Source organism: Ciona intestinalis, chromosome 1 (assembly GCF_000224145.3).
Source record: "Ciona intestinalis chromosome 1, KH, whole genome shotgun sequence".
Classification (NCBI taxonomy): Eukaryota; Metazoa; Chordata; class Ascidiacea; order Phlebobranchia; family Cionidae; genus Ciona; species Ciona intestinalis.
This window is the reverse complement of record NC_020166.2, coordinates 8,703,481-8,729,361: the sequence shown is the minus strand read 5'-3', so window position 1 is coordinate 8,729,361 and position 25,881 is coordinate 8,703,481. Positions and strand designations below refer to the sequence as shown.

Genomic DNA, 25,881 nt, shown 5'->3' with positions numbered 1-25,881 from the left:
AAACAAAATAATTAATTATATGTATGAAATAATAACGATTTTGGTAAAATAAATAGAATTATAAACTATGGATCATTAATTATTTACGACTACCTGTGTGTTAATTTCATTACCACTACCTGTTTCAAAATATTATTTTATGAACATATTTATTCTAACTATGTCTCATATTCTAAAATTTGTGAAAAATATTAAGGCAATCATAAACCCTACGACCTACAGTAAGAGGAAGAGGTTGTTTTACTAAAAACACACAGTATTACCATTTTTTTGCTGAATTATTTAACATTTTACAAAAAAATTACTTAAACTTTTACTGGCACACTAGGCAAACAATGGTTACTACATTAAGCAATGATAATATCTAAAAAATATCAACGTATTTTATATTTAAATCGCGTACTTGCGAGCGCACACTTTGTACTAAAAATTCGAAACACCTGTAGCCTTGCAACGTCACAATACAAAACGTAACGCTCCATCTCAAATGCATGGTAAAATCGGATGAGCGCAAGCACCTGTTTCCGTTTTATATTTAAGAAGTAGGACATGATTAAAAGCAAAACCATAAAGTTACTGTATGTAAAGCACATTACTTTTAAATGTTAGACAAATCTGATGCCATATTTTTTAATAGAAATGCACTCCAAAATACAGAAGTCCTAAGACAACTAGTTTAAAATTCCTGATATAAACCCGCTTATATACGGATTGTGGTACAACAGATGACCATTACCATCAGAGCTTTAGATTTTCCAATTTTCCAACATTTAAAATAGTCATTTATCGAAAACAATTAAACAGAAAGAAATTATGACTGGCTGTAAAGTTAAATTGTTTCCACTTTATGCCAATAATAGTTGCTTTGTCACTTCTCATTGGACAAAAGACTGAAGATATGTGTGTTATCCCAGTTGGTAAACACAAAAGGACAGACTAGATACTAACATAATCAGACACAATAACATTTCACTGTTTGGACGAAAAATGGTTTATTTTTGGTAAAGAGTTAGACAGGAACTAATGCAGATTAAAAAAAAACAGAAAACGATTACAGTTTCCCAGACCACATCCCTAAATTGAGTATCTAACACTATCTAAATACTAATAATAATAAAATTTCATGTGTGGTACCTTGATAAAAATAATGCACTTTTACCGATTATTTATCACTTTGGGATTGGGGGGTACAAAATATCAAAACAAAATAAATGATTTACAATGCGCTATGTACAGAAGGGTGTACAAGTTATATGGCAAAGTGCGATACAAGCAGCGATAAACTGGCATTACACAGTGACACCAAATCAGAGAAATTTCCAAGTTTGAAGATTCTGTTGAAGGCAGCAGCCTGATTATCTACATCTGTTTGTAGCGAACCAATTGAGCAACATCAGTAATATTCCCCGGGGTGAATTTTAGCAGATCTGAAATAAAAAAATAATCACACAATGTTTATTAAAGAGTCCAAATACCATCTAATTCCACCAAACAACAATCACTATAACTGTACAGGAATTGTGTATCAATACAAGACATGCATAATCTTTACAAGCATACAAACCGCCAAGCAAATTTTACACTACAAAAAAATACTATAACAACTGTAAAGCAAAAATAAACATTATTTCATACATTATGTAATAACTTTTGTTTGAAAAGGTAAAAAAAACCTTACCTTTGTGGAGATAGAAAACTAAGCAAGCATGAAATGTTAGTGAATGTTAGATAGCTAGTATTGCTATACATACAGTAGTATCAATGCAGATATCTATGTTAGCTTTGTATACAACTTTCAATATGAGAACTGAGTGTATACCGCACATACAGTTTAATCAGTTGGAGCTGTACAAACAGTTTATTTTAATAGAAAAGTAGCACATGCAACAAACTTTGTTATTGTGCATCAGATTTGCTGAACTGTTAACTACGATAAATCAATGTGTGCTACAGAGCTATGAACTACAATAACCTGAGTAATCAAAATCGGTCATTCTCGTCGCTGAAAGGTTGTCAAAATAGTGTTGCAAATTAAAATAGAATTTTGTGTGTGTACTAAGATATAAAGTAGTAATCTTATTTAGGTCCTAAACAAATATCTAAAGGTAAAACTGCAACCTACAGACCTACTAAAAAAAATAATCAATTTATAAAAGAGGTTATTAATTACGTTCCATGCAAAAGAAAGAAAAAACAAAAACTTTCACAAGGAAAAAAATTATGTTCATGCTTTTATCAAAAAAACATTTAAAAAGGTGAAGTGATCTGCTTACCTGAACTTTCCTGAAGACTTCTGCTGTTGCTGTCCGTTACTAGGCAAAATTAAAATGTTTGAAAAAAAGTTGTTGCAGTGAAAAATTTTAGTCACCATAGTGTGCATAATGTTATTTGTGATGGCACATGCTAGTAAAGAAGGTAAACCCTGGTGTTTTTTTGAAAAACAAGCAAAATTCAAGTACACAAAGTGTTCATAAGCAAAAGAATATGAAATTAAGGAATATAGTAAGATACTAACTTGTTGCTTCTGTTGAATGCATCCATCTCCATATCATTCCAATGGTTACTGAAAATTACAATAAATTTTGTAATAAATGAATAAACTTAACTTGCTTATCCTCACCTGGCAAAAAAACAACAAGAAAAAACACTGTAGTGATCGACGTATGAAAGCGGTCAATATAAATATTATTTTTGTAATTCCAAGTTACCGAGATCGTACAACACAATTTGATTTGACGTTACCGAGATTAGGAAGCGCCACAATTTTCTAATCAATTTTCCAGCCGTTTCCTAATTATTGCTCGTAGCTACTGGCATTGTGTGTGGACTATGCCGAACTGTCGACTATGCTCAATACCCAGACATTGTATCTGTATTTTCGTTGTGTATAACTGGTGGTAAACCTGGAGGCTGGCGGGAGCCTTCTTCTCGCAATTTTCGTCTGTATAAAACGCGAGTGGGACATAAATGTCTCTCACCTTTTAGCCCTAACTTCCGATATCATTGTAGTATCATTACGTTACTGTCAAGTTACTAATAAAGGAGTTATTAAGTGTTGATCTGGCCCTAATTGATCCATACTTAGACGAGGTACAGCATCTAGTTATTCTTGTATGTGCGAAGTACGACAGGACCAGACTTAACACCTCGTGCCAGCTTACAAGTTACCATGTATGTTACTTTGTGGATGATTATTTTGGAGTATTTTTTTTATTTTTGTTTGTATAGCTGATAATTTAAACAATTTACTAGTAACCTCTGGATTAAGGGTTTAAGGCTAATGCTGTTAAATTTCTTGCCTAAGGATACATACGCCCACAATGGTGGCAACGACAAGCCTTATACCCATAACCTCTGGGTTGGAGGCAGGCGCGCTGATCACTTTGCCACAGCAACGAATTAGTAGTATATAGAATTATTCTGTAAGTCCATATTAGGCATCTTTCTTCTTTATTGAGTGCTGCTAAACCATCAAAACAATAAATACTCACTCATTATAGCTCTCCATGTCTTGAAGCCGTCTGTAATATTTGGCAAGTTTCATTCCAAAGATGGCACCAGGAATCAAGAAGAAAGTAATCCAACCAAGGCAGAACCAGAGACCATTCTGTTATTAAAACAAACATGTTAATAGAAAATAAAAATGTTGATTATTTATATAGTACTGTAGGGGGAGATTGGACACCTTTAGCACATATTATCCGAATGTCCTGATCGGGTTTTAAACAATTACACGACCTATGAGAGTCATGAGGATTTTATAAATAGCAAAATGATTTTTGTTCACTACTAAATGGGACAAGAAAATAGAATGACATTTTGTTAAAGTCCGATAACATAGTTAATAACTGGTAAGCTGGCAAGAGGTGTATGAAACAAAACACCTCTGTTATAACAACTGTCGTTTCTGGCCACGGGAGGATAAAGCAAGCTATATTCATTCATTTAAATAACTATGTAAATTGAAAGGTTAAAGTCTTACCAGGATATCCATGAAATAACTGCAGAGTATGGACACAAACTGATTATAAACCAACACGACGGGATAACATTGTCCAAAGTGATTGGTAACCTGCATTAATAATAAAATGATTTAATCCAGATTTTGCATAAGCGTGTATAGTATCCAAATACATGGTAAAAAAATATTATTTTTAAAATGGTTTATTTTATAGTTATAATTTATAAAACATATTCTAACACAGCATAATTTATGTAACAATAATGTACACAACACATGTAAAAATAGGTGTTTTTAGAGTATTAGGCTAAATTAAACCTTTTTTTTTAATTTTAAAACAAACCAGTTTTAGTTTGTATAGTTTTAAATTTAACCAGTTTTGAGTTTTTTATAGTTTTAAAATAAACCAAATTTGGTGTTTTACCTGATCAAGAAACCAAGCAGCATATTGGTTGACACTCAAAATGAGAGTGTCAGCATATTTATTGATTTCTACTGAAACCAAAGCTGATCCATTAGTTTGTATGACACTGTCTAATGTCTGCAGTGCAGCTGCTGTCTCATCTATGGATGCCTGTGAAGTGTCAAATGGAAAGAACACATAAGTGAATATGTTACATGCTACTACTGTTGACTGACACAGATAAAGTGATATATTCAGTTATTCAGTGCGGTAATCACATGACGTCAAATAAAATCAGAAAACACTGCAGAAATACCAGTGCGAGCATTATTTAAACTATTGATAAACTTTAACTGTGGATTATTCAATAAACTAGATGTTTCTGGTTGCATTTAATTTGTGGGGGCAAACTAGAAGATAGAACTTGTCGTGTTATCACAATGATATGTATGAGCATTAAAATCAGTGGCACTGTGGTAGGGAAGGCAATAAAAGTAAATCTGGTTCATAAATTATCTGCTACAAAAACTTGGCAATAAATCAACCACACAAAGTAAAGAACAATATCACATCCTTTCAATTAGTGTGTTTGTGTATCATTAAACTCATACGAAGCCTGACATATGGAAACCTATGGGTTACCATATACTACATATATTAACTTACATTCAATCCAGTAGCAGTTTTCTGCAGGGAGTTTATATCCGTGGTAAGTGTATTAAGGGCAGGTGTGAGAGGATCAACGTACATGGTTTGTATCAATGTTACTTCATAGGAGAACTTGCGAATTTCAGTTGCTAGATTCTGTGATATATATTATGATGAAATTTTCGCTTGAACTTGAATTTTGATGGGATAGGGAATTTTGATTAAATTGTTCATATACATTTTAATAAACATTATACATGTCCCAATAAACATATTAAATAATAAATTGATATACAAAAATGATTGAAACCTATTTTTCGGTGTAGAGGGGAAATGACAGTCTTTAAAACATTAGTGTTCTTCATCAAGTTTATTTATTTTGTTTATTTATTATTAAAAGTGACCATAACAAAATTAAAACGTCCCACATTACCCCTGTAGCATGTTACCCCATCCTACTATAGGCTGTGAAAACCTCCGGTTTAATTTTCGCACTAAAGAACATGTGTGTTCTATTTTAAGAAGAAACCTACGATGCCATTTAGGCGGAATATATATTTTTTATTATACAATTGGTTGGACTTGACTTTTTCTGTTACAGTTTTCGTAGCACCAGATCCTTACTAAAGAAAGTTTTACTTACAAGTATTGGGGCAGTTGCACCTGGCACTGTCATGTTGTCTGCAGAGTTGTTTAGAAATTGAGCATAGAATGTAAAGTTGACTGTGGTAATGCCTTGCGCTGTCTGGTGAATATAATTGAAAGCATAAGGAAATAGTTTTGTATTATGTTATAGCATGACTTTTCCCTAATTCTGCATGCCTAAAATTTATGAATTTATGTATAAATTCAACTGCCAGAAAATCGTTAATTTTCAACACTTTTGAATGGTTGTTGCATTTTACTTTGGAAACCTTGGTTCGTTTATTTTAAAATTGGTTACCCAGAAATAATAAAGAATTTATGCAAATTTCAACATAGAAAATTTACATAATTTTTTAATAAACAAATATTAAATTCACAACTACAAGGAAATGAAACCTTTTTTTTCAGGTGTTTAGGAAAAAGTGTAATTTCCACTTACTGCATTTAAATAAGAATCAAAATTGATCCCATCAAGACCTGTCTGTTTCAAAGCATTAAGAGCATTCGCTATCTCAGGAGTGTAAGCTCTGTAATACCCCAAAAAATATTTAGCTCACCAAAACCTCATATAATATATACTGTTGCTGGCAGGCATATTAATAATGACAAATAATGATCAAATAAGTGTAATTTCATCCTTATGGAAACGACCTGAACACTACAAAATGGTCCTTGGACCTGGGATTAGGACCAAACATTCCTATATCTTACATTACTAGAACTAAAATTATTGGTAAAAAAACTATACCATACTATATTACACCACTAAAACTAAAATTAGTAAAAAATTGTTTAACAAAAAAACTATTGAAAAGCATTTAACCAACAGTAAGATAAACTCACTTTAAAGAGGAGAGGTCAACTGTTAAATCAGAAAGTTGGGTTTTGAAACTGTTCAGATTTTCTGTTGCGCTCTGAATAAACTCGGTGACATTAAATAATTCTTCAAGTTGGAGAGCGGTGTAGATTGAAGAATTTCCTTCACATGCACTGTGGCAATTAAAACAATGGTCAACAAACACATTAGTGATATGGTATGTTCATAGACGCCAAACTTTTTAGAACGCAAGGGAGGCAGGGATAGTTAGACACGCATTCTTTTAAATTAATGCCAATGTTTACAGATTAGTAAAGTGTAGAAAATTCTGAGGTGGGCCTACCTACCCTGCCACCCCAAGTTTGGCGCCAATGGGCATGTTATGTATATTGCTCTGTTTACATTTTAAAATGTTAAGTTAAAATATGTCAGACCAAATTTGCATATGGGGTTCCATTTCTATTCAAAATCTGTATACTGTAAAGTTTAATTTTGGTAATGTTTAAAAATTGTTTCGGTATTTATTAAACTAATTTTTAACTTTTTCAACTTTTTTATCAATATTAACATCAGTTTAAATATAAATTTTGCTTTCCATTTTTTATCTAATTTTAAATACAGAACGGTAATCATGAAAAAAAGAAGATAGAATAATAATGTGGTTCAAATATCTTTTAGTTAAAAAATCTTTAAAAAAAAATTCGTCAAAAATTTTAATAAATACTTTCAACATTAAATTTCTTCTTTGACTTACATGAAAACGTCATATATTGTAAGATCAACGTTTGTATTATTTATTATTGATCCTATTGATAATCCACTTGCATTCAAGATACGATCGGCAAACTAAAATGAAACACAAAACAAGTGAGACCACATACAGGACAACAAATGAATGAAATATTAAAACAACATCATTGGTTTCATAATACAGTAGGGTGGGAGAAGATGGGACACTTCTTAGTTCTATTTTCCCGTCACATTTAGTAGTAAACGAAGAACATTCAAAGAATTATAAAACTATATCCTCACGACTCCCATAGAACACCGTTAGTTGTTTTAAACACAATCAGATGTGCTAAAGGTGTCCCATCTTCCCCACCCTACTTAGACATCTTTGCTATTCTATGTCCTACACATTATTAAACATGCATAAAAATATTATATTTTATATTATTTCCTTTTTTTGTTAAATAAGAGACTGACGATGTCAAAGATGTGTATTCATTCAGTATTACGTCACTTTTGTGATGTGCGGATTTAGATCTATTTATAAACCTAACAAGTTACACTCCGCAGTAAAGCAGTTGTGCTGTTGCAACTCAGTAACTAAGAGGTGATTGATCATTTCCTGTCACTTCCACACATAATAGACCATACCAATAATTCTACCCAGCAAACAAACCAATTAACTTAAACGGATTTGGCAAACTAATAAACTATACCTTAGCGTATTTCTTTTAGCTTTTTTTTGGAAAATGAGTATGTATAGTAGGTTGGTAGTGGATGGGAAACATTTTCATTCTATTTTCGTGTCCCATTCGGTAGTAAACAAGAAATATTTACATAATTATTAAACCTTATCTTCATGACTTTCATAGACCATGTTAATTGTTTAAAACACGATCAGGGTATTTAGATATTATGTGCTAAAAGTGTCCCATCTTACCCCACAGTGCTGTATTAAAAAGCTAAAAAATCAATCTAGCTTTAGAAGCCTGATAATTGTACTTGAATTTTATTATTACATCTAAAATGTAAATTATTTCAATTGCCTATTATAGTTGTGGGGCCAACAGTTATACTATTAAGCCATAAATCTGTTATCAGAAACTAAATTAATTAAATATTTCTATACATTAGTAACGTAACAATGTGTTTTATCATGTCAATATAACATGGGTGTGTAAAAATGGATTTTCCATAAATATTAACCATTGTCATTTTAACTGCGTTTGTTTTACTTTGGTAAATTCAATATAATTTAACACGTTGTAAAAGTAGTCTTGCATGACCACATTACTGTAATAAACACAGTGAATTGTAGCCTGATCTAGTGTTCACACAGTTTTTAAGTTCTTTTTTAATAAAAAATAGTAATCGTTTTTATTTGGTAATGGCAAATGTTTTTCTTGGATTGTAAATATTTTGACAAGCGCTGTAAAAGTAATATATTCTGTATAATTGTGACAAATACTTAATTCTAACCCTAATCTAGTGCTAATGAGGTTGGTCCATTAACAGTCAGGATTAAGTGTTACAAAATAGATAACAGACAAAAATCAAGTCCATGAAGGATTATATTATAAAATATATATACTTGGCCTATATGGTATCATTAGTCTTTATTATTATATATATATTTACATTATTTGGCATATATGGTATCATTAGTCTCTTAAACAGGATCTGATATGCAATTCGTTAGACTTGATTTTTGTTGTTACTTATTTTGAAACACTTAATCCTAACTGTTGTTTCGTTCAATAAGCGATCAACTTCATTAGCACTAGATCAGGGTTAGATTTAAGTATTTGTCACAATTATACAGAATATATTACTTTTACAGCACTTATCAGAATTTTTACAACCAAAGAAAAACATATGCCATTACCAAATAAAAACGGTTAATATTTAAAAAAAAAAAAACTTTTTACACACTATGTTACATTATTAATACACAAAAACATAACTATAGTTTACCTCCCATTATACATTTAAACACATATAGATCCCACTATGTCCACCAACATATACATGCAACATTTATACACCAACAAGCAGTCTTACGTTAATACACCACTAAAGTCAAGTGGTACGTATGAATCAGTATATAGTTTGATACCAAGAAGACTCCCATATGTTTTCCATAAAACATCGTCCAAAAACTTAGCAAGACAAACAAAAGAAATGGAAAAGTTTAAAAACCAGGCTGTTGTTTAACTACAGCATATGCTTAACTAATGCTAAAGATAGGTTTTGTTTTTAAAAGTTTTTAATGAAAAATATATTTTTCTATGCATGTCATTTAATTTATACTTTATATCAAGGACAAAAGAAGTTTGAAAATTTCTGTTATTTTGGACTACCCACTTTCTATTCCATTCTATGTGGGTGAGGTACTATGACGTGACACACCATGGGTACTAGGATTTAGGCGAGGATTGGCCCATTACCCCAGGATTATACCGATACAGAAATACCAAAATTCCCAGTATAGTGCTATGAAAATTTGGTTTTAAAATCCTGGCATTTATATTACAGAAGTAGTTGTGAAAATAATGTTTAAAGGTGTATTATTCAATTATTTACTGTGTTTGTGAATAAATATGAAAGAAAGATACCTAAAACCCAAACACCTTATTCAGTTGTGTATATAAAATATGAAAGAAAGATATTTAAAATCTGCACTTAATGTAACTGTGCCTATGTGAATAAAATATGAAAACAATAAACTAAATTTCAAACACCTAAAATATGAAGAAAATATATTTAAAACTGACACACATAATTTAGCTGTGTGGATGAAAACAAAAATATCCAAAAAACACCCCTAATTTAACTGCATGTAAATAAAAATTATATAGAAGGAAAATATACCTTAATTCCTTCATAAGGATACTCAAGGTTCTGGCAAACATATCTCTCCCCATGCCCACCCACTGTGAAGGTGAGAGTCACCAACAACATCAGAATCCAACCAAATATAAAGGATACCCCCACACCACTGTAAAAACATCAATGAATAAATAAATAAATGTAACTTATTTTATCCTTGCGTGGCCGGAAAATAACAGTTGTTATAACAAGGGTGTTCTGTTTCATACACTCTGTGCCATATTTTTATAGTTATAAATATATTACTTTGTGGGTGATTATTTTTTGAGGGATTTTTTCATTTTTTTGTGGCTGATAATTTAGACAACTCAGTAGTGAACGTTGGGTTGGATAATTGCCGTTAAGTGTTTTGCCTAAGGACACATACGCACGCAATGGTGGCAACGGCAAGCCTTGAACATTATTACCTCTGCGTTAGAGGCAGGCACGCTAACCAACTGTGCTACGGCACTGTGAAAAGATCAATATTTATCTATTGTCTAGCTCCAAAATACTTGGAATTGAATTGAATTTAAGTGCGTACAGACGCTGAGGTTATTTGGTTTATTGGTTTTATGATAACTCCCAAAAGATTTTATTTTATAGTCTTGAGTGGGAAATTGGTGATACAAATGTCGAACAAAGTAAAAATCATTTAGAAAAAGTAATTTTTATAACTTCTGGGTGGGAAATTGGTTATGTAAATGTTGAACAGAGTGAAAATCATTTAGGAATTTGCACCTGCTGTCTTGGAATTGATTTGTAAGAAAAAAAACAGCTGATGTAATGATAATGTTAATATCAGGTGACAAATATTGCTTTTAGATTTTACAAGGGTAGTTTAAACAGGGAGTGTGAAACATATGGAAATCCTTCATATAAAAACAACAAGGGAATTTCCTGATATTAAAAGAAAGCTGCTGATTTTGAGCCTTGAAACTTACGCCATAATTGAGATGCCACCACAGTTTGACAAAGTGGATCTGTCGGCTGGGTTTCTGTCTGACTTGAAGCCACAACCCCCACATAACATCCCAAGGAGGTACAGAGCGCAAATTAAAGCCACAATAGAACCGAGGACTATCCCAGCAGCATACCTGTAACCACAAGGTTAAAATTACAGGTTAGGGAACCTTACAACAAGAGGCATAGCCAAGGGGGTTCAGGTCTCAGTACTGTTCCCTTTTTAAAAATACATATATACACAAAAAATATGTTTATTTAAATAAAATAAAAACACTTTTTTTTGGCTGCACCACTGCTTACAAAATATAGATTGCAATTTGGAATTTCCATACACTACTCCCTACGTGTCAGCTATAATTTTAAACAAACCAGACATTCAAAGAATAGAAATGATTGACAGGTATTGTTGCTTAGAGACGCGTGTGTTGTTATGATATTATGATATTTATAGGCTTTTGGTTAATTTTGGAAAATTTCATTTTTATTGTGAAACATGCTTTGTATAAAATGGGAACATATAATTTGCTTCGAAACCAGCAGAACCAATAAAACATATATTTCGTTTTGTAACCAGCAAAAAACATATAATTTGTTTCAAAACCAGCAACATCAAAAAACATACAATACTGTGGGGAAAGATGGTACATCTTTAGCACATAGTATCCAAATATCCTGATTGTGTTTTAAACAACTAACAGTGTTATATGGGTGTCGTGAAGATACAATAAATCTTTGAACGCTTTTTGTATGCCAGCAAATAGGAACAGAAAATAAAAAGAAAATCTGTCCCATCCCCCACCCTACTATATGTTTCGATTTTTAATCAGTAAAACAAAATGGATGAAACCCAAATTACCTGTATATGTCATATTTTGTACTATAGTCATAAGCAATACTATATATCGTTGAGTTAATATTTTCCATTTCTTGTTTTAAAGGGTCCAGTGATGAGAGGGGCAACTGACTTATGGCTTTACTCATGGTTTCATTGATTGTCGCTAATGTACTCAACATATCTGTGTTTATGAAGGAAATTATTTAACTACTAGATATTAAAAAGTATGTATATAAATGGTAGTATGAAAAGGATTTTTTTTATGTTGATGAAGTAATAGAGTACGTTATCCTATATATTGTTATCTTGTATATATTAATACATTATACTTGATAAAAATGAATGGTAGTATTTTTATAAAATGGGTTTTTCATATGAATATTACATACATACATATTGAAAAAAATGTTTTTTTTAAATAAATAAATAGTAGCACAACATATTTTTAGCTGAAGTTTTAAGCATAATATTTTTAATTAAAAAAATTATATATTAAAAAAATTCTTATTTTAATTGCCGATTTTTGCACATAAAAACTTGTTAAAAATAGATAGTATCAAAATAACTTGCTTTTTGTAACATTAGCACTGCCATTGGTTACGAGTTCTGGAATATCATTAAGTTGTTTCATAACTTTATTAATTTCAGCATTGATGTCATATTGCGTCAACGTGTCATTTATTTCGGTAATCTGCGCCTGCACGCTCTGGAGCTGGAACATGGAAGTTGTTAATCATAGAAATGACAGAGAGAAAGGTTGAAGGCAATCCATGACACCAAGATATGTCATGACAATGTTTAGCTACTTTTAGCAAAATTTCAAAAGGCTGACAATGGTCATATTTCCCTTATTTTCAGTAAGTCATTTTGGCAAAATTCAATAGGCGTCAATTGCTCATCATAGTCTTATTTCCTCTATTATTAGTTTATATTTTAAAGCATGGTTACGCCACTGATGCTATGTAAAACATGTTTTTTTTAATATTAACAAAACAATAATTAATTTAATTTTTTTTTTTATGATGACAATAAAAGATTTTTTTAAATAGCCTATATATAAAGGAAACTAAATATTGAAAAAGTATTAGATTAGTTGGTTATTGTGCAAGTAAAAAAAAAGAAATGAAATTTTGAAACTTTGCTATCAAACATGCAATAGGCCTACTGTATATGCAAAATAAATAATTAGCAAACCACACAATGAAACTATGTTAGTTGAGGTTATCAAAATAAATGTGCAACGGGTTAATAATGAAACGGGAGCAATATTGATAAAGCTTCTAACACACAGGGAAACGTGGGTAGGTTCATGTTAAATTCACAACATTCTTTCACTTCCTATAATAAAACACACCACGCTAAACCTCTGGGCATTTGAAGAGCTGACTGCATAATCATAAGACTCAAGGCTGGGGAAAAATCTGCTTTGGTAAGATGCTATAACATTCCATTAAAGTAGCATGACCATTAAAAATTGCATTGGTAAGATGCCATAACATTCCATTAAAAATACCATGATCATAATAAATTGTAATGTAAGTTTGCCATAACATTCTATTAAAGTAGCATGACCATTAAAAATTGCATTGGTAAGATGCCATAACATTCCATTAAAAATACCATGATCATAATAAATTGTAATGTAAGTTTGCCATAACATTCTATTAAAGTAGCATGATCATAAAAAATTGCATTGGTAAGATGCCATAACATTCCATTAAAAATATCATGATCATAATCTAACATTCCATTAAAAGTAGCATAATCATAATGAACTATAAAGATGTTGAAATAGAACATGCAGATTATGTACAGTTGCTATATAATAAGTCCATTTAAAAAGTAAACTAACTGCATAAAAGTTTGTTGTGCATACGTTCCATTACTGGTAGCATGACCATGATCATATACAACATGCAACATTTTTACAATTGATATATAGTACGGTGGGGGAAGATGGGACACCTGTTTATTTTATTTTCTTGTTCCATTTGGTAGTAAACAAAGAACATTCATTGAACTATAAAACTGTATTCTTAGAACTCTGATAGACCATTGTTAATTGCTTAAAACACGATCAGGATATTTGGAGATTATGTGCTAAAGGTGTCCCATCTTGCCCCAATCTACTATATAATATGTCTAGTTTAAAAAAGAAACTTACTGCAGAGAAGTCACCACCAGTGGTTAAGGAATCAATAGATATAAGCACGCCACGACAGTACATATCCCCCCTACACTCAGTTGTGTTTAATGAGGATGCCATTCTTGATCTCAAAGAACTAAGTTGGCTGTCAAGGTTGTTGGAGCCATTTATGAGAACGTCGGTTGACTGTTGGATGCTGACAAGTTCTGTCAAACTTTTATCAGCGTCTGGTGAAAATAAACAGCGTTGGTTGAATTCATAGGTATTTACTATTAAGGTTTCTTTCATTTTTGGTAAAATGAGAGTCGATATTGGTGAAATCTAATTTTAAATATTTAGTAGAATCTTGGGTGACATTATCAAAATGCAGAAACCCGTATTTGTCAAACAAATATCTTTTTAAAGCATAAAAAGAGGGCTATAAATGTGATTTCACCTATGCTGCAAAAATCGGGTAGGCATGTCACCCAAGAACCCCTAACTAACGGTACACTTTACACCCATGGTTAAAATATTAAAAGGTGAACTAACATATGATTGTTAAATGAAGTTAAAATTTTAAAAAATGGTCACTCACAAAGTAACATACATGGTAACTTGTAAGCTGGCACGAGGTGTATAAACACCCGTGCTATATTGACTGTCATTTTCCAGCCCCGCAAGGATAAAGTAAGTTACATTCATTTATTTAAGATAAAAACTTTACAGCATTCGTTAGGGGCAACCCTAACGTTATGTTTGTAGTTAAAATATGGAAAAACACACACTATTGTATAATTAAGTTACCATTGGATATTCCAGTAAGTAGAGTGAGTGCAGGAGTGGCAAGTGCAATGAAAGTATCTCTGATTGGAACGCCAACTGAGGTACCCAAATCTGCGCACAATATGTAAGCGTTAACATTTGGCCATTTTTTTTAATATTGTCGATATTATTGATAATATATTAATATTTAACTTACAGTTTAAACAGTGAGTAATGAAAACTGACTCATTTTTTAACATTTTTATTATGATATCATTTTTATATTAACTCATAACATCGCTGTGAATTTGTACGAAATAAAACTTTAAAAGCAAATTATAGACAGCAATCAAATTCAAATTAAGCATGTTTTTCACACAAGCTAACCACACCTTACAGCTAAAATTTCGAATTTTAAATAGTGTTTTTTTTATTTTGTTTCCAAAACATAGGTTTTGACTTTCACTAAATTTCCAAAACAGAGCAAGTAAAAGTGAGAGAGATGGAAGTGCAAGAGTGGCGTATATCAACACTAATTGAGGGAGTGTCGTGCACTGGGAAGGGGGTTCTGGGTGAACTGGGTTTGGCAATAAGTGAAGTGTGAATTTGCGCTTCAATTTTCACCAACTTTTGCAAACAGACAAACCAGTGTTCTTGTATTTAAACTTGGCCTTATTTTAATGTCTATTGACATAACTTGGGCTCTATTGACATAAAAAGAGATAATATATTTAAAAATTTTAATTGGCCAGTTTCAATTTTAAATGTATGTAATTTAGAGTTTGAATATTTTTGTTAACGGAAAAAACAGTGTTTCTGATTTTTAAGTTTTTTTAATGTCAATTGATATAACATGAGCTACAGGAAAAAATAATTTATTCATGAAAATTTTAATTGGTCACTTCTAAATGTGTAGAATTTAAAATGATTTTTATCATAAAACTTGTTACAGATTTACAGAGTCACAGACTTATAAGAGATATAATTAAAACAATTCTGTGTTTACATTGTATAGCTTCTTTTAATATAGACCAACAAGGAACTAGCAGCATGTTCCACCTACCTACATGTCATATATACTTCCAAATACGAGCTTAAACACACCCACATACTTGAATCTGCAAACACACCCTACAGCACATTCTTATTGCAATTTGAGAAACTAAATCCAGTCATTTGTGTCAAACCAAAAATTCTTCAAAGAAACTATATTATGTTTCAAGGGGTTGGAGCTTGAGTCAAATAAAATCGTGCCTATTAAACTATAGTGGTACATAAGTAATTGAAGTCATGTGGCCAGAATAAAAGTTGGTATACAAATATATATACATTTTTTCTACTGAATGTTTGGGCATGATTTTACAGACTTTTTGTTTTGTGTTGCAATACAATTTTCAGCCTTGGCATGATTTTAAGTACTTCTTTATGGGTTGTTTTTTTTTATGTTTTTATGTGTTTTACATATTTTGGGTCGAAAATATGCAATACAGGCTTTCATTATATAATTACAAGAGTTAAGAAACAATATTAGAAATGGATCAACAGTAACGCCTAACGACAGAAGTATGTTTGCAGAACGCCATATTAAATACTTTAATTACCACTGAATCAAAATGTAGTGTTTATGTTTTTTTGAACTTTTTTTGTGTGTTTTCATGATATTACAATATAGAAACAATATTAGAATTGAATTAACCAGTATGAATATTGTATAATGTCAAGTAAATTGCTGGTATTTTTAATTACCAACAATTAATTACCAACGAAAAAAAGCACTTACTTTGTATGTCTGTTGAAAGACCTTGATCAAGTGTGTAATATTGGTTAACGATAAAGTTGAACTGAGTAGGAATGAGTTCCAAATAACTGCTAAAGTCGTTAAAAACTTTGACTGTTTTGTCGGGAATTACTTTCACAACTTGTGTGACCCATTCATTGGTTAGGAAGACAAACACACACGGTATCCTGGAATTAAACAAAGCTTGGTTAAAGAAAAAAATATCTTTTATCTACACCATAGTCTTTAACTTTACATAAAATAAAATAAAGTAAGAAAAAAGGATAAATTTAAATAAAATATTTAAAAGAAATAAGTTTTTTTAGGTAAGAAATAAAATCCATACCTATTTTTTTTTTATAAGTTAAGTAATAATATTGAATTTATACCATTCGACATAGGAAGCACCATTGAAAAACAGTCTAAAGTTATCTAATGTACAATACTTTAACTTTATAAAAAAAATGTTACATAGCCCATATATAGAAAAAATAAATATATATATATATATATTGATTTTTTTATAAAAAATTTAAAAATATTGTTTTGAAAATTATTCGAATTTATACTATTTGTCATAGGCTTTTAAATTAGAGAAAGTGTACAAAATATTATGTAATGTATGTGTGTGATAATGCATTCCAGCATTGCTCTTATTTAATAGTAATGAGCAGATTACTAAATTAATAGCTTGGTGGACAATGGGTAGTGAGATCTACTGAGATAAATCTGGGTTAATCCCAACAACAGGAAAGACAGGACAAGAGTGGCATATGGAGAATTATAAGGATTCACATATGTTTGCATGTCTGTATCTCTCTAATCTACATTCTTTTGAACTCGATCTGTTCAAGTGCTATTATGGTAATGCACAAGATGTTCATTTCCTGAAAACGCGTTGCTATTACCCCAAATAAACACCTGCAGTTTGTACTTGTAAATCAAAAAACACTGCGTTGCTATTATTTTACATCGGCAAAATAACATAGGACTCTCCTTACAAAACCCTTATTTTAGAAGTTATTTGTCATATAACATGTAAAACCAGTCAAAAAATATAACTTTACTAAAAATGAATGTAAAGTTTCTTTTATTTTTTTGGATTTTTTTTTAGATTTTTTACTATTTTTTTTTCATTTTTACTAGAAATAAAATTTCGTATTAGATTTACTTACATAATAAACACAGTGATTATGAGAAGGGACGCAAAGAAACAGTATCTCCATTTACTCTGCACTCGACTTTTTGATTGGATCATTTCCCCACCACAGTTGTCACAGCATGTTCGGCAACAACACATTATAGCGCCAACTAATGGAACGAGGATGATGAACAAACACCCAGCGACGAAACAAGCCATGAACCCAGCTTCAAATGATGCAAGCTATAGGGAGATACATTTTATTAAACCATTAATAGTTTATTCTGCATAGGTGGAGCCTGCGGCATAACATGCCATGAGACCTTAAGCCAGAGTTGGTCCATTGATCCAAAAATTTATATATTTCTACATTTGTTTTATGTAAGTGAGGTCTTGCAGCTTGACAAGTCATGAGACCAGTAATTTAGATGTAGAGTATTTGCAAACGTTTTGTATACTCTCGTTCATGTGTTTGTACGCAAACATTAGTATATATGACTTCACCAACAGCTCGACGTGTTCAGATTTACAATCACACTTCCGTGACAATGTACCACAATTCCAAACGCACTTTACAACTATGAATAAACAACAGAATTCTCAGTACTAGGATATGCTAACTTGTTAAAGGGTTTGCTCAGTGCAAAGCAAATTTATTTATTGACTAAGTCAACTTGGCATATGGTTGCCGCCATGTTTACATATAAAACCACGTTACTTTAAGGCAAGGAAGACAAATGAAAAATTCTAAAGCCGAACAAATATTTAGCTCCATTTGGCGTGACAAAAAGCTTTATTTTCTTTTGTTAGATTTAACAACCTTAGAAACGAAATATGTTTTTATACAATTTAGCACAGACATGTCGGTACCCGGTGGCCGGTACGACAAAGACTTTATTGCAAAAACAACATTTACATATATATGTATGGAGCTAAAACCCCTTAAGCCTAAATTTAGATACCGGTGTGGTGGTATCTAGGGGCTATAGAACCGGGCTAAACATAGCAACCAAATAATTCCTAAACTACCGTACTGCTTAGTGCTTCACAAGAATGGTTTTAAAACAAACCCCCTCCCCCAAAAAAATTCTATAATTTACACTGTGTAAAAATATCAGAATAAATAGTAAATATGACAATAAGTGTGTTTTATAACCTACAAAGTACCCTACATAAGTATAATGGGATACAGAACCTTGACTGATGACACACAACACAAACATAATGATCATATATGATATTACAACGTCAACATAGATTCAGATATTACCTTATATGTGACAAACAGTCTGCCTGGCAAAGACTTGGGAAAAATGAAATTTGGTTATAAAGTGATTCTCAAAAAGCCGAGAATTAAATATAATGTAGATCTAGATGCATATTATGGTGTTCTTTTAAAATTCAACAGAAATGCTAATATTATAAAAAATATATATAATAGTAGGGTGGGGGAAGATACGGCAACAAATTTTTCTACTTTATCGTCTGATTTGGTAGTAAACAAATAACATTCAAAGAATTATAAAACCATATTCTCAGGGCTCGCATGGACCGTTGTTAATTGTTTAAAACACAATCAGGAATAAATATCCTGAATCAGAATATTTGGATATTAGGTGCTAAAAGTGTCCTATCTTATCCCACAGTACTATATTAAGCATACATAAATTGTAATTTTCCTTACTGTTTGCCAATTCTTCAGTAAGTCTCCCAAGAAATTAGTGGTTCCGGAAGTAGCTATCGAGTATATGAACTCTGAAAAAAAATGAGAAACAATATAAAAATGTGTGCACTGAAATATTTTTACAAAACAGTACCTTAAACTAAAAAATAAACAGGCCTAGTTTTTTTAATTGCATGAATAAATGAATAAAATTTTCTTTATCCCCGCGCGTCGATATACAATAATTGTTATAACATGGGTGATCATATATCTCGTGCCAACTTGGACAACCCATTAGTCCCAGTGGGTTGGAGCAATTGCTGTTAAGTGTCTGTCCAAGGAAACATACAGCAACATTAATAGTAGCACCTAGTCTTGAACCCGTTACCTCTACCCTATGACACAGGGCCAGATATTTTTAACTGGTTGAGTGGAAAATAAAGTCTTTTTATTTATATTTGGTTTTCTAAAGTGTGTACACAATTTTACAAGGTTTACTTAAATCAGTAGTTACAAAAGTTGGTTTAAGTTTAACTGGGTAATAAATAATAAAATCTGTTTGTTTGTCTACTAAAAACCCCAAACCAATATAGAAAACACCAAATAGAAAACGCCGAGGGCATGTTTCAAAACATGTGTGTTTTTACTGTGAAATTACTTTTTTACTGTGAAATTACTAAGGCTACATTTCAGAATATGTTTGGAAAATCATATTATGTTGTGTGGGAAATATACAATTTATTAACAAGTGGCTTCTTTATTACACCCAATTGGCTACTAGTTAGGTGTTATATAAATATATACTACATCAAATTTCTTATAATTAAGTTAAAATGGAAGCACAGAGGCTGGCTTTTCAAATATAGTAGTTAAAATATGTGTCAATGTTTTACCTTCAATAGCACTAAAAGGACGAAACACCAGATTAATAAACGAAGTGGTCATGACAAAAAGATGTTGCAATGAAACAATGCTTAGGTCCACGGTTACCGCACTGTACACATTCTGTAATAAATCAATAAGTGTGTTAGTTTGTTGTTATATTTTTTATGTTACTCTACATGCAAAAAAAACAAGCAGTTTAGTAGGGTGGGGTAAGGTGAGAAATGCTTTTATTCTTTTTTTCGTTTTTTTTAGTAGTAAACAAAGAATATTTACAGACTTAAATATTCGCACGTTTAGGATTCTAAAAACGTTGTTAATTGTTTAAAACACAATCAGAAAACATGATATTTGGGTGCTTAGTGCTTACATTATCCCATCTTACCCACAGTACTCAATAAAATATAAATGATGTTCTTATTTTAAGTGTAAATTATTGTGTTTAATAAACACTTTTATATATTTTTGTAACTTTAAGCTGTAAGATTAACAATATATACCTCCGGCAGGTCAGGGTAGGTTAAATTCGTAGACATCTTGACGGCTTTGAAGTGTCCGTCACAAAAAAAAAATACGTAGGAACAGAACTTGTTAGAAGAGATATTTAAACTATACCAACATGTACAACAAACATATAAATCTGTGAATACAAAACAAGTATTATTATTTCGTTTTGATTGAAAGAAATACGTGTGGAAACGCTTTTTGCTTTGTTTACCAACGTTTTGTTTTCCGCTTTGCGAAACGCTTGTTTAAGTTTTACCAGTTTACGATTTTAAACAAAACGTAATTTTCTCCTGTATTGCGATAACAGGGCATTTATTATCATCAAATTTAAACACTTGTCACGCATTTCTCCTGAATTTACAGAGCTCGATCAGTTAAAACGTTGGTAAATGTAATTCCGCATGAATACAATCGACGCACGATTCAGCAGACGAACTTATTTACACCGGATAATCGTCACGGACTCACGGACATACTTGTATCTGTTAAGTAACCAGAAAACAGTCTCAGTACTTAGCGTATGAAGTGGCGTAACCACTTGACCAGTCACAAACAAAACGCATACCGTGGTCGCCAATGAAAATATATCCATGACGTAATTTTACACAGTAATGCGTCACAGACCTGTGGTAACTTATACTGAGTTTATATATAGACTGCTAAACGCGTCACTCTTAAACCACAGACATACTCCTGAGAAACTTCCGTAAACGGTCAATATTAAACTTACTACTAAGAAATAACTTGTAGCGGCGATAAAATCAAGAGTTCAATTTTTCTGAAAAACTGACCACCGACACACATGACAGTATGCGTACAGTACATTGACTAAATGTTTATATAACTACACATTTATCCATTGTGTTTAGTTACTACCTACGTAATATACAGTGTAGGTTTTTCGCATTATGTCTTAACAACGTTGCTTAAACTAGAGACCGGCGAAACGTATTAAAACCTTATACAGAGCGTCAAAACACGATTTAACAGCTGAGCGAGCACGGCACTTCTCATCGTACACGAACGTTGAATGCGCTAGTGAATGAGACCTCCAAACAACACGGCTCGTCTGGTCAGTATCAAAACAAATAACCCGCTGGCGACATCTCGCGGGATGATTTTGTCTTAATTACAAGCAGACCTTCTTACAAGAAATATTTTGAATTTATACGTAATACGCATGTGTAGGAAAAACCTTGGAACTGGATATCGGTTAGTACAGCATGTATTTGATATTCTGTTTAGTTTTAAATAGGATACCGCAATAGATAAGATTATATTGCGTTTAATAATTAACCAGGACTTAAGAAATCTTAAGAGTTCCATTAAATAACCTATAAACTACAAAACAGCAAAAATATTTGCACTGCTACATACTAGATATTGTATAGACCTTTGGAAAAGCCGATAGTAATAATGTGGTATCGTAGTTAGTCACGTAGACAACAGTTTCGTGAACAATGTTTCATAGATTATCTTCACAGAGTGCCTTCTGTTAAGGAAGTAATTCTAAAGGCAGAGAAGGAAATATAGGAAGATCGGCTTTCGAGCCAGGAAACTGAACAGTTAGGAGCGTTTAGATTCCAGCCGCAGTCAGCTTACTATATAGTGATCCATTATACGTTGCACGATTAACCAGTGGGAATTTTCAGTGTGTAGTATCGCTTTGTGTGCTAAGAAACGATCAGCGAGACTAGCTTAAACGGATAGCAGAAACGATGTCTCAATGTGACTGCAATAAAGTAATAGTGATCTTATAAACAACGCTTATATAGACTAAACTAATTCAGGCTATTAAAAGAAGGTTTAAATGAGGGTTTAGAAACTAACACAGCCAGGAAAGCAATATGTCTGTGCGATGGAAAATCAATGCATGCTTGTCTTTAAATTGTAAAGCGTGTACTGATGGCGTAAAACAACATTTTAGCGTATAACCAATAAAGTCGTGTCTGAAGCGGAAAAGCGTGATTGGCAAATAGCGGTTGCTTCAGCATACCCAGCTGGATACAATTTGGTAATCATTAATCTCTTTCTTTAGTTAGTGGCGATAAAATTCAAATATGAAGTTTGTGGTTATTTGCCTGGTCGTTGTGGCCCTGTGCTGCACGACCGCTGAAGGAGACAATGATGACGTAACAATACTTCCTTATGAAGTCAGTGCCGAGGACCTTATCGCCAACTTTATTATCCCGAAGAGGCCGCTTATCGTAAAGGACGCTTGTAAGAATTGGCCACTGTATAAGATGCTTCATAATTCAAAGAAATTAGAAGCTATTAAAGATGTCAAACTAAACACGTCTATGGTTCACCATTCAAACTACGCGCCCCTTGAGTCAACGTTTGGCGATTTCGTGAAAGTAGACCTGCACGGTACTTCCTTCATATACGATGTCCTTAACGGCGACCCGGCTATCTCAAAATCTCTTAAAATGCCATGGATGATTTCTTCGTGTAGTGACCTTCAAGAAGAGTTCAAAACACACGGTGACATTGTATTGACCGGTAGCAAAACGAAAAGAAAAAGTTCTGCCGCCCTGGATTGCACTAACGCGAATACAATAACAGCTATTTTATCTGGGAGATCGACAGTTAGAAAGATGGGGAAGAAGCACTTGTACGAACTCGTCAGAGGTGACATGCTGTTCACGCCAAAGGGAGTCTGTCTTAATGTTATGAATGTTGGTACATTCGTGAGCGCGTCCTTCTCGTGGACGCTTGAATCCGATGAATTACCAGTCATGGCAAAGAAATGTGCTCGGCCGTCACTGCGGTCTGTCGTTGATGAAACATGGGTCTGGCAAGACGGCAATAAGAAATACATTAGCGAAATCCCCGATGTCAAGCTCAACTCTGGGTATATGATGCCACCAATCGGACTGGGAACTGCTCGTCTTTTTAGTAAAACATACGAGACCGTTAAAACCGCATTGAAGCTTGGCTACAGAATGTTAGACACTGCTCAAATATACACTGGAGAAGATAAAATAAATAACTTTAAAGTGTCTTCCGAAGAGGAGATTGGTCGTGCCATTGCGGACAGCGACGTACCACGCTCAGAGTTGTTCATCGTCACAAAACTCGCTCCTGAGAGCATGGAAAAAGAGAACGCAATCGCAAAGGTATTCACATATACTTAAACTTCGTTTCATAAACATATATAGTATGGTAGGGTAAGACGGGACACCTTTTTAACATAGTATGCAAGTATTTATGATCGTGTTTTAAGCAAATAATAACAGATCATGGAAATCGTGAGGATACAGTTTTTATATTTCTTTCAATGTCTTTTGTTCAGTACCAAATGGGACAAGAAAAAATAATCAAATAGTGTCTTGTCTTCCTCCACCATAATATACAAATATCTTTATTTCAGGTGGAAGAGTCGCTAAAGAAGTTGAGAACAGATTATATTGATCTTCTCCTAATCCATGACTTCTACATGAGCACCGCGTGTGGTCCGGATGATACTGACCTTCCAGAATGCAAGAACAATCCTTTTCTTGCATGGAAAACAATGGAAGAAATGCAAGCAAAGGGTTTGGTTCGGAGCATTGGTGTTAGCAACATTTACATTGAGGATCTTCAATACCTTGTGAAAATGGCCAAGACACCAATAAGCGCTGTGCAGAACTGGTTCGACCCACTTCACCAGGAAAGAGAAATCAGGGCGCTTTGCGCAAAGAACAACATTCGTTTTATGGGATACAGGTAACGGCTTTTGTATATAGTAAGGTGGGAGAAGATGGGACATCTTTTCATTCTATTTTCTCATCCGATTTGGTAGTAAACAAAGAACATTTAAAGCATTTTAAAACTGTGCCCTCAAGATTCCCATAGACCGTTGGTAATTGTTTTATTATGTGCTAATAGTGTTCCATCCTACTCCGCATTTCTATAGTTTCTTTTTAACATTAGGTATAGTGAGGTGGGGGAAATGGGACATCTTTAGCACATAATATCTCAATATCCTTATCGTGTTTTAAACAATTAACAACAGCCTATGGTAATCCTGAGGATACGGCTTTATAATTATTTGAATGTTCTTTGTTTACTGACAAATAGGACGAGAAATTACAGGAAAACGGTATCCACTCTTCCCCCACCCTACTATATATATTTTTAGATGCATAAAACATTTTTGGGTCAGTTTTAATACATACATGACAGCCTATATGTAGATATAGTAGGGTGTGGTAAAATAAGATATGTTTTCGATCTCTTTTTTTGCCCAACGGTAAAAAAAACATTCTTTAGTAAATATTATTTAAGAATTTATAACTCCAGCTCCGCGACTCTAAAAGAGCGTTGTTAATCGTTCAAAACACGATCATGAAATATAAAATTTAGGTGCTAACCGTATCCTATCTTACCCCACAGTATTTTATAACCATTACAATGTTGATTTACAGTGCCCTCGGCTTCACATGGATTGACAAAGAGCAAGGACTAGGACGCGATGTTAACCCGGTTCTTACAAACCAGAACATTGTCGCTATTGGAAATAACCACGACCTCCCAACAACCTTGGTGGTCTTGCGCTGGGCAATGGAAATGAATGTGACCGTAATGCCTTGCACAACAAACGTGGATCATCTGGAGCAGAATCTAAACAGCAGGTTGTTCCCGCTGGACAGCATGAGCTTCCCATTGATGGACAAACTGGACAATCTTTTGGGCGATCCGTTTCAGGACGAAGAACTACCAGAGGAAGAACCGCAAAAGGAAGAAAAGCCAGAGACAGAAATGCCAGAGAAAGAAATGCCATCCAAAGACGAGCTGTGATTGAATCTCACATATTGTCGTTGGTTTCTTAATGTTTCTCTTTGTTGTTATGTTGGATTTAGCGCCTTTCGGGCGACTTTGTGGCGTCTTGTCTTCTTGAAATACAGTTACAAAGTTCAAGAAAAAATCTTGGTACTTTAAAATGTTTAAAGAGTTTTAAAAAATTTAAACGATGCAAATGCTATTACAGTAGGGTGGGGGAAGATGGGACACTGTTTCATATCATTCTATTTTCACGTTCCATTTGGTAGTAAACGCAGAACATTCAAAGAACTATAAAACCGTATCCTCCGACTTTCACTCACAGTTGTTAATTGTTTAAATCATGAGGTCTGGATATTATGTGCAAAACTTGTCCCATCTTACC

The 25,881-nt window shown here is 32.8% G+C and overlaps 2 protein-coding genes across 7 annotated transcripts; one reads left to right on the top strand and one right to left on the bottom strand.

The window, feature by feature from the left end:
- Positions 1-973: 973 nt before the first annotated feature.
- On the bottom strand, positions 974-20,894 carry LOC100182870 (prominin-1-like). 6 transcript variants are annotated; one of them, XM_026838628.1, is made up of 24 exons: positions 20,726-20,894; positions 20,237-20,348; positions 19,365-19,435; positions 18,951-18,983; positions 17,715-17,923; positions 16,543-16,727; positions 14,805-14,894; positions 14,037-14,245; positions 12,443-12,584; positions 11,894-12,053; positions 11,016-11,168; positions 10,075-10,201; positions 9,265-9,362; positions 6,501-6,647; positions 6,097-6,184; positions 5,656-5,757; positions 5,031-5,168; positions 4,386-4,535; positions 3,983-4,072; positions 3,492-3,607; positions 2,516-2,563; positions 2,274-2,312; positions 1,973-2,002; positions 974-1,427 (listed from the first exon to the last, which is right to left on the bottom strand). In XM_026838628.1, exons 1-23 carry the CDS (start codon positions 20,759-20,761, stop codon positions 1,981-1,983), a joined length of 2,565 nt encoding a protein of 854 aa, XP_026694429.1. In that variant the 5' UTR covers positions 20,762-20,894; the 3' UTR covers positions 974-1,427; positions 1,973-1,980. The 6 variants fall into 6 exon arrangements, with proteins under 6 accessions (XP_026694429.1, XP_026694420.1, XP_026694422.1 ...); XM_026838619.1 differs by lacking the exon at positions 1,973-2,002 and adding an exon at positions 1,679-1,696; XM_026838621.1 differs by lacking the exons at positions 1,973-2,002; positions 9,265-9,362 and adding exons at positions 1,679-1,696; positions 7,229-7,320 and having other exon boundaries at positions 20,726-20,893.
- Positions 20,895-22,773: 1,879 nt separating this feature from the next.
- On the top strand, positions 22,774-25,635 carry akr1a (aldo-keto reductase 1a). Its single transcript, NM_001032661.1, is given in 3 exon segments — positions 22,774-23,851; positions 24,106-24,440; positions 25,142-25,635. Coding segments are annotated over 3 exon segments (1,767 nt in total). The 5' UTR covers positions 22,774-22,792; the 3' UTR covers positions 25,515-25,635.
- The last annotated feature ends 246 nt before the right edge of the window (positions 25,636-25,881 follow it).